Here is a 10,761-nt window from a genome sequence, read left to right as displayed (position 1 = left end):
GAATCTATTCCACTCTAATTTTATCTAATCAATTCTCACATTCCTTTCAATTTCTTCCCCCTCTGAAGCATAAGATAAGAAACATCGTGGAGGGTGCTTGGGTTGATATCAAGCAAGGAACATTCTAAAATTTTAGGTGTGGAATCCTTTTTTAACTTTTATGAAGTCACCTGAAGGAGGCAGCAGAGTAATCGAAGTGCGACTTAGCAATTTTAATTTCGTCTTCAACCAACCGACACAAGTCCACGACTAATTAAAACGCGCAATCCCAGTGGCCACCAACCATCTTATCCGCAGACAGTGTCCACGCCTTTTATTTTTTCCCTTGTTTTTTGTTTTTGGCATATTCTCAATCCCAATCACCTTAGAATCATTATTATTATTTTGAGCCTTTCTTCCACGATTTTCATACGTCTATTCTCATGTAACAACCGGGTGCTTTAGAAATGGCATGTCTATGTAATTAATGCAAACAGAAACAAAACGCATTCCTTTGAACGGAAAAATGAATGCATTTATGCTCTGCCTCTTATCCGGAATGTACAATTAGAATTAGTAGAAAGAATGAATCCATGTTATAAATTTTGAATGCAAAACATAAAAGAATCTGAAGATGAATCAAACCATGGAATCAGCGCATGAACTGAAGGCGCATTTCTCATCCTCATCCTCATCTTCTTCATCTTCTTCTTCATCATCACTGGAATCAGAGGAAGTGAGTTCCTTGGCTCGTTGGACCTGACCCTCCCAATTGGTGCGAGCCAACACGAACAACATGGTAACCATACAAGAGGCTTGAGCCGCCAACAAACCGAGCCACAAGCCTTTGAAGTCAAAACCCGCAAAGAAACCCAACCAGACGGCAATGGGCATGCCCACGAGGTAAAAGCACCCCAAATTAATATTCGCTCCCAACTTGGGCCTGGCGGTTCCCCTCAGAACCCCGCAAACCGTCGTTTGCGGGCAATTCCCAAGCTCGCAGAGCCCAATGATGGGCAACACCACCGACGTCAAAACAATGATCTCCTTGTCACGTGTGAACATGGACGCCCACACGTGCCTTACCGAAATGGCAAAAAACAAAGCTGAGAATCCCAAGACGTAACTGAAACACAGCCCCACCAGTGCCGCCACTTTGGCCTTCTTGGGATTCCCCGCGCCGAGTTCGTTTCCGACACGTGTCGAAACCCCGAAGCTCAACGAAGACGGGAAAATGTATATCAAGGCAGTGGTTTGAATGAGAACCCCCATGGACGCCACCGTTGCTTGGGGATTAATCAACAAGCCGCACAACAATATCATGATTTCGTACCACCACCATTCCAGGCAAACGGAAATGCAACTCGGAATCGCCAAATTCAAGAGCCCCTTCCAGCCCCTCAATATACCCTTCAACGACACACCGCTCCATGTCTTCTTATACACCCCGGAGACCCATATGTAGAGAATCAACGAAACCACGAGGTTGAAATTCGTCCAAACAGCGCCCAAGGCAATGCCTTTGATTCCGAGTTTCATAACAGAGACGAGGAGGTAGTTGATGGGGACGTGGAGGAGAATAGAGAGAGACGCAGTGTAGGTGAGAGGCAGGGTAATGGATTGAGTCCGCAGGTAGATTCGCAGAGGGTGTAGCAGTGATTGCGCCACGAGATCCGGGAGAGAATAAAGAATAAAAGATTGAGCTTCGGTGGCAATGTCCTCTTGTTGGCCACACACGAGTAATATTTTCTTCATGTTGAGCCACAGGAATGAAATGAAAAGTGAAGTTAGAAGGAGCAGAACCACCGTCCTCTGCATGGCCAGGCCCAACAGTTTGAAGCGTTTGGCCCCGAAGGCCTGCCCGCAAATGGGCTCCATCCCCATGGCCAGGCCCGATAGAAGGGAGTAACCGGTGATGTTCGCGAATCCAATGGCTAGAGAGCCACCCGCTAAGGCGAGCTCACCCACGCGGCCGAGGAAGAGCATGGAGATGATTGAACGAGAGTAGAGTAACAGACCGGTTAAGACCATGGGGAGTGCTATGTTGGCTATGCATTTGGCTTCGTGGAGAGCCAGGGAAAAACTGCTTTTATGGGGCTTTTCATGTTCCAATGTTGGGCTTACGGGAATCAAAAGACCCGACATGTTTGCCTTTGCCTTTGCCTTTGCCTCGCCCTCACGCAAAGATGATGATGATAACTGGCACATGGCTTCTATTGTGGGGAGAGCTGTATTTAAAAAGGGGTGGGTCGGGGTTTAAGTATTTTCAGTTCTTGGACGTATCTGGAATATGGAGTATCCCGGACGGCCACTAAAGGTAATTCAAATATAAATACAAATATAGGGTCTTGCCTTACCAATATTTCATAAATAAATCTAAGCGTGTTTTTATGACCGTCTTTGTATCTTTGGTGCCTGCCTGCTAACCAAGAATTGATTAGTTAGTGGTGAAAGGGAATGGACTTGGACACGATGTTATATAGAGACTTGTAGCAAGGAATTGCCAATTCAACGACATGGTCAAAAGCGTAGTCTTTCCAATGAGTTTAAATGGGGCATTCAATACCTATTTAACTCCTCCACTTAATTTCTGTAACCTCACCTCTCTTTTATTATATTAATTAAATTCCTGAACTGGCGGGTATAGCAATAGCATGAAGAACGTGTTGGGATTTGATGTATAAGAACCGAGAGGCAGATTTGAGTTTAGACGGTTTTTACTTTGAGTGGAGAGGACCCATTATGAAAAGGGCAGCTTCACTAACTCTTCTTAATTGGAGAGTTATCGTTAAAACTCGTGTCAAATAAGTGTTGTGTCGGCATTTCACTCGTTGACAAAGAACTTAACACTCACTATTATGTATAGCAGCATAAAAAGTACATTTTATTTTATTTTATAAAAAAAAATAGATAAGATAAAAGTAAGTGGCTAATAATAAATAAAAAATCTAAAACCATTTTTAGATAGTTGCAATCATAAGAATAATTATAAATACAAAATTATCTATTAAAAAAATCTTCAATAATCTCTTTTATTGTATTTACTCTTATTCACTTTAAAAGTTTCATTATTATTTTCATCACCCAAAGACAATAATATATTAGACAAAGGATACAAGGTACCCAACCTTTAAATGAGGTACATATATCTTACAAAGCCCTCAAGCATACCACAAGATCCATTGATTGCTAAAAGGAAAAAAAAAAAAAAATCTTCATCTTAACGTTTAACCACGACTAAGATTTAAATTTTGTCAAATCAAACACGCTTGATATTGGCAACCTCACTTTTAAAGATAATACTATTTCTATGAAACAGTAATTAAAGATCAAACATAAGCAAACCAAATAAACCATTGGGCATTTTCTAAATTATTTTCATTGTAAAACCGCACTTGTAGGAAAAGATTTTTTCAGTCCATTGGCAACTACACTTTAATGTGTAACCACTTGTAACATTGTTTTCAAATCAAGAGAAATTACGAGAGAAAACAAGGTTGGATGCAACTTCTTCCACCTCATAGCATAGCGGCTGTGATGCCTAAAATATTTCCAAAAAAAAAAACATACCTTGACCTCTCCTATTGTCTATGATTTCAATAAATAAGTCCTTTAATAAAAAGGCATGCCCCATTTTTAACATACTAGAATGTGAATGTATCATTTTATTTTGTTTTATTGTTACCATGATAACTAAAAAGTAAATTAATCGAGTCGTTCAAAATATTTTATGAAAGAATAATATTATTTAAATATAAATTGTATGTTTTTAACTCAAAAATAAAAGAGATATAAGTTTAACATAAAGATTGAGTTTCAAAATATATGTGATGAAAATCGATGACTAAAATTATATACAAGCAAAAGGAATCTAAATGCTTAGATCTACTTCAACAGATACAAGAAAACAAAAGAAGATCCTAACATTTAGAGCAACCATCAACCTAAACCCAACCCCTTAGCAAGAACAAAGGATGATGTTAGAGATAATAGTAGAGAGGGTCCTAAGAATGGGATACCTAAGAAGAAGCACCCTCCATGTCCTCCTTAGGATCATCCTCACTGCCTTCCTCTACCAACCACCTAGCTCCTCCTAAGGCCTCAGTAGCATCCAAAGCCTCTAACTCCTTCTTTGCCTCATCTTCTTTCTCTAACATCTTTGGGTCCTCCTCAATCTCCACGTCCTCCCCGGCCTTTATGTGCTCCCCACTCTCCTCATGAGGTAATGTTGTCACTCTAGCCCTAGTCCCACCCACAAATAACGATAAGGGACTAATGCCTAGAGGGAAGGTATGCACCGCTCTTACCAATTGCACGATCGGGCAAAGAATAGTCAAATTATGCTCTTAAATGTCCTAAAAAATCTCTAGTTATCAAGGAACATAATTTGGCATGTTGTCCTCAAAAGAAGAAGGACTTGAGGACCGAGGCTCGTACTTTGGTATCACTGGATGATGGTGAAGTCGAAGAAGGTATCATGATGATCTCGACCAACTCTGCATGGCGATAGTAGGGTGGAGTTGGTTGTGTCCACCACAAGAAATATTCAACACTCTCTAGCATATCCTCAACATCAATCAAAGAAATCACAATGAATCACATGTGGCCAATGAAATGGTCGACGCCCCTGACTACATCAGGCGTCCATCTACCATGGCAACATCCAAGCATGAGGTGGAGATTCGACTCTGCCATCTGAATCTAAAGAAAAATGTAAAGGTGAGTCTCATTGCTTCGTGAAGAAAACAAACTTTAATTAAAGTCTTTAACAAACTAACTAACAATAACTATGATATATTTGTCTAGTCGGTTCACTCTTGATTTACACTCGTTTTCATTATAAAATCTCTTAATTCATTCTACTAGCTAGCGACCACTAGAACTCCACGAACTTAATTGTCTTACACAAGTTTAGACTAGATGATTGTTGGGAGTACACCCCTCACCACGGTACAATGGTGGGCTCTTACCAATTGATGATTGTTCGTACTTAGTCAAGGTTGCTAAGTCGACTATGTGAGAATTGCTATCACAACCCAGCGCGAATACCCCCAAGGACGATCATGCCATACACAACAATCTTTCTAGGTACCAACTATGGTCATAGAATTGACTCCTCAACACACTCCTTACTAGAAGTTCATAATTTTAGTCACCGTGTGATTTTGTTACACATGGTACTAGAATGATTGTCAATCCTAGTCTGAGTCTCACTCTGACCATAAAACATCACTCCTTGCTAGATTAGAACCTTGTCCTCCATATCACCAATTTGTCCTTCCTCACCAACTTTGTTAGCTTTCCAAGCAAATCACCTCACGCAACTCTCCTCATCTCTTCCTCCTTGTAGTCCATCGTGTATAAGCCCACACGTACTTACCTCACACGTACTAAATCACAATATAATAAATACTCATTCATCATAGAGACTCAGGCCTGAGTCCTATAACCTCCTACATGACCAATAATGTTATTGGACATGGAACAATGCCATCTAAGTTCACTCTCAACACATACAATCACAAACAATATCCAGTGACCAAGGTTACATTCTCCTGATCTCCAATAAACAATGCATGCAACAATAATAATTGCCCGAGATTCACACTTCCTAGATCTTTCAATCAATGTAAATCAATAGGTTAACACAGTTATTCATAAATTACTTAAAATAAATATATGCAAACAATAGAGAATCACCATGATTCCATATTAACAATTTCATCTAATCATACACTTAGTGATCACAACATTCAATTACGAGTTAAACACAATTACAATGCATTATGCACCACAATCATTCCACAAGTTAACAAGGCATAAAACATTATTCCATGATAATTAGTAAAAAAAATTAAATATAAAACTATTTTACACAGAAATGAAGTTTATTATAATAGCTTTTTGGAATGGTATCCCATTGATCAAAGCAAATTCTATAAAAATTCATACAAATTATGGAAGTTAGCATGGTAAAATTGAATCCAGATTTGACATAGTTGAAAGATTGGATATTTTCTCCCTCTTTCCAAACTCAATTTGCATGAGACATTTTACAATTTAAAGCCAACACATTTATGTTTTCAGGAAGGTATCTTTTATGCAAAAATTATTTTTCTGCATTTCCCAGCAATTTTTTTTTCAGGCTATCTTCCAGTAACAACAGAGCACTTCCAAAATTCTAGTTTCAAAAAACTTAATTATTAAAAATAGCAAATGACATTTTAAAATTTTGTACCCTACAATACCAGAAAGCTATGTTTCTCTTGTTTTACCAAACATTTTTCTTTTTTCAAAAAGATTTTCACAAAAGTGCAGAATTTAGAAAGAGTACCCACTGCCATGCCTTATTTCCAAAACAGGACAGTCCCTTTACTCGTCTGGAAGAGCTTGAAAACGACATAATATCACAAAGTGTAAAACATGAAAGTTGTTTCATGTTATGTCTTCTTTCATTTAAAACCGAGTTTTGAAAAATCCAATGGTTAGATCTTGATATATACTTAAAACATCGAAGCTGATCCAGAGAACTCAGCTTTCCAGCAAACCTCCCTTTCATTGTAGTTTGAATTTCAAATTTGAAAACTTGTTTTAAAATTCTAAGAAAATTTGGACAGGATCACCTTTGTATATGGAGCCCTCTTAAAGATCAAACGGAGCAAAATAAGGATGAAAATAACATGCATGCAAAAATATATTCACAGCAAATTTCATCTAAACAAAATTTTCAACAAGTTCTCAACACATGCATGACACATACAATGAAACAAATACATGCAAGGAGTGCAACCAACATTCCATGGCTGAATCCTCCATAGACAACCAGGACTTTGAGTCCACAAGAGAGAGCACCCTTACCTTAACAACCACGCTTCACAAAATGTTTAGGAGAACGAGATATGGAGATGGTGCAGTGATGATTCTTTTTTTTTTTTTTTTTTTTGCCTTTGCATGCACTAAAGAAAGGTGGGCAATTAAGATTGACGGTGATGCCTTGATGAGGAGCTTGCATGCAGCCACCTTTTCATTCTCTTCCAAGTCCACAACCAGCAAATAAAAATAGAAATAAGAGGAGAACTCTCCTATCTTGTGTGCTTAGTGAGTGTGTTGAGTAGTGAATTAAGTGGTAAAATGAAAGTTGACATTGGGTCGACTTTTAACATATAGGTATGCAAGGATATATATTTATATACATATACAATAATTAAATTACACATAGTAGTGATCATTTAAATAAATTTCTACAAGTGAATTAATTTTCACTCATCCAAATATCAACAACACAAATCCAAGAATTTAAGTAGGTTAATTTAATTCTAAGAAATTAATTAATATTTAAAGAAAGAGAGGTTCACTAATCTCATCGACAAAGTCGTTCCCATATCGATATCAAGTGAGAACAATACTAGTTACATGTAATATAATTGAGAAATATATATTGTTAATTTTCAAAATAACAAATAAATAAAAATAAAAAATATTCTGAAATGATATTGTTGAGCATTATATTAGTGATTGAAAAAGACTTTGTGCAGTTGTTGGTGAGGCCATTCTAAATTGAGTGTCATGAACGCTGATCGAGTGTGGCAAAGCCCCAAAGGATTTGTCCTGACCCTCTAGCTCCAGTCGGCTTATTTATTTATTTGAACATAGAAAAAGAAATTAAACGGTGGTGGTCAAAGTTACAAAAGGACGGTGTCAATGACATGGCCATAGCCACCTTCGTATACGACTCTTCTTTATCTAGAACATTGTCTTCCTCTTCGACACAATTCCTAGCGTGTCATGCGCACGGACACATCAAAATTTCAAAGGCTGAATATTTTATTGTTGCTGAAAACCGTAAAGAGGCCAAGTACGATAGCAACTTTCATCATAAAGTAGTATCTCTTAATATAATATTTGTATGACCAGAAGGAAACTCATTGCCCTACATATACACACGTGTCTCTCCACCTAATCTTTTGCTTCTACGGTCAATTGCAACTTCATTTCAAGTACTACGTTCTGGCCCTTCTTTGTCTTGTATTTGTCTTTAGGTCAAAACCCATGTTTTCATTTTTCCGCTGGTTTCAACAAAACAGGCAGGATTAATATATTTATGGCAAAAATCCTATTTTGCTCAATTATATTAATTATTTGTTTCAATTTAGTTTCACTTTTATTTTTGTTTCAATTTGGTCTCAAACTAATTAATTAATTTTAATTTAGTCCCAAATTAATTAATTGGTTTCATTGTGAGACTTCCGTCCAAATTATTTAAATGGAGTTAACTTTTAGCCACGTGGATGCCACGTAGATGCATACGTGGATGCCACAATTAAGTCAAGAATATTATATTCTCAATTTTGGAACGGGCCGTTCTGAAACCAGAACGGGTTAATTTTTGCATCTGGAACGGCCCGTTTCAGTTGCAAAATTAACACACCAAAAGTGCAACCAGAACGGCCCGTTCTGGTTTCAGAACGGGCCGTTCTGGGTCCAGGTGTTTTCAAAAAAATTGTCATCCACATGGCTCCACGTATGTATCTACGTGACATCCACGTGATCAAAAGTTAACTCTGTTTAAATAATTTGGACGAAAGTCTCACATTGAAACCAATTAATTAATTTGAGACTAAATTGAAATCAATTAATTAATTTGAGACCAAATTAAAATAAAAAATAAAAGTGGAACTAAATTAAAACAAACAATTAATATAAGGGAGCAAAATATGGTTTTAGCCTATATTTCTAATCAGAAATTTGTTGAAGGTGCTGGAGGTAGTCTTCTGATGGGTGCATTTAATGTACATTGAGGCACATAGTAAAAAGAAATGCTTATAATTTTTTTGTTTGGTATATTATTTGGTGAATGATAATATAAAAATAAATAAAATAATATTAAACTTATTACAATATTTTTAATATTAAATACTATAATAAATTATTATTATTTTAATAAAGATGGTAATAAAAAAATTATGATAACAATAATAATATTGATAATTATGACAACAATTATAAACAATAATATTTCTCTTACTAATTTTTATTATTAGTTAATATAGTCATCAACATTCTTTTCAGCATATTTTTTTTACAGAAATATTTTCATTTATTTATTTTTGAAAACCCCAATCTTTTAATTCTTAATTTTAATAAATAATTTTGTATGGTGTTAAATTTGCTTTATTAAAAAAAATAGGCCAGCTTTCAAAAGTTGTAAACATTATGCTTTTTGTTACATATGTACTACATTGAAAAATTAGGGCACATGGAAGCAACTCATTTGAGTTGCTTCATGCATTGAAAAATGAAATAAGTGATTTTCAGTGTGCCATGTCAAAATTAAGTAACTCAAACACAAATTTACTCTAATGGTAAGAAACTTTAAGAAATCTAACTTTTAGAATTTTTTTCTAATCATTTATGAACCAAATTTAAATTTTTATTAAAAAAGATAATTATACTACAATGAAAGAAAATAAATTACAAGAAAAAATATAAATAAAATAATAGTAAATACATAAACATTATACAAAATTAATTTTTATCATTATTATTTTCGAAACGTTTTGCAAATATGTTCAATAAAATCTGCTTGAAATCTGGTAAGGAACGGTTGTTTGAGGAAGCAACTCTCTCTCTCCTTCAAACAACTCATGTTTTTTTTTTTTTTGAACGGCAAATGTTAATGGTTAGTTTGTTAGTTGTTAGTGGGGAGATTCGAACCCACACCCTCTTAGTCACTCAACCCTATATCCCTCTCCCCAAACCACATGGACCACCCTTATCACTCCTTCAGAGTTCTCCAATGACAAGAAACCGAGGCTTGAGTTGCTTCATAGGACAAACAACTCCCATTGAAGTTGCTCTTAGTGACATTACAAAGGCCCGAGACTTGAGTCGTTTCATGGGACAAACAACTCCCATTGGAGTTGCTCTTAGTGACATTACAAAGGCATTAAAATTATTTTCCATTAATTAGTACAAATTTTGTTTAATAACAATTTTTTTTTTGCTCGTGGAGTATCAACAGCGACTAATCTCCTCGTTATATTGGAGGCACCTCAAAGGGTAGGATAGTTAACCCCAAAATTTAACGTAACTGCATATACAAGGCAAGATTCGAACCTCTGACCTTGTTTAAGCGTGAATCAACTCCTACCGTTGAACCACATTATAGTATATGGATTGCAAGTTTACACTAAAAGTGTGGTATTTTGCATTATATTGATATTTTTTGCATTATACCCTAGAAGAGACTGTCTACTTAAAAAGACTTGAAAATTCAGTAGTCAGACTCTTATCACATTCCGGAAAGGATATATTTTATCATATTCTCAAAATAAACTCAATATTTATATTAATAGTTTAATTTTTTCCTAACAAAAATTATACTAATATATTAACATTAATTTAATCTTAATATCTTGTTGTATATAACATATTTTTAATATATATATATATATATATATATATATTAATTAGTGAAAATAGTATATATATATATAGAGAGGAATTTTGTTATTGAATAAATTTACTTAAGTTTACTTTATTTAATAACTCATATTTTATATCATATTTTAACTATTCAATTGTTAATTTAAAAATTTTATAGTATAGATTAAGTTTACGGATTTTTAAAATTTTTAAAATTATTTGATATTTTATTTTTAATTTAAATAGATGAAAAATTATAAAAATATTTTATACATTAATTTAATTAATATAATGAAAAATTAAATAGTTTTCAAAATTTTTAATAATTTATCTATTTAATTTATGTATTAGGAATTT

At 35.1% G+C, this 10,761-nt stretch overlaps 1 protein-coding gene across 1 annotated transcript; it reads right to left on the bottom strand.

The window, feature by feature from the left end:
• Window positions 1-439: 439 nt before the first annotated feature.
• LOC109801606 (protein DETOXIFICATION 49) lies at window positions 440-2,526 on the bottom strand. Its single transcript, XM_020362717.3, has one exon. The coding sequence runs from the start codon at window positions 2,185-2,187 to the stop codon at window positions 619-621; it is 1,569 nt and encodes a 522-aa protein (XP_020218306.1). The 5' UTR covers window positions 2,188-2,526; the 3' UTR covers window positions 440-618.
• Window positions 2,527-10,761: the final 8,235 nt, after the last annotated feature.

This window comes from Cajanus cajan, chromosome 11 (assembly GCF_000230855.2).
Source record: "Cajanus cajan strain Asha chromosome 11, NIPB_CcT2T_4, whole genome shotgun sequence".
Classification (NCBI taxonomy): domain Eukaryota; kingdom Viridiplantae; phylum Streptophyta; class Magnoliopsida; order Fabales; family Fabaceae; genus Cajanus; species Cajanus cajan.
The sequence above is the reverse complement of the archived record's forward strand: the minus strand, read 5'-3'. Positions and strand labels throughout refer to the sequence as shown.

Excerpts from the sequence above, each read along its gene's own strand:
- LOC109801606 (XM_020362717.3), bottom strand. The coding sequence starts at position 2,187 with ATGTGCCAGTTATCATCATCATCTTTGCGTGAGGGCGAGGCAAAGGCA.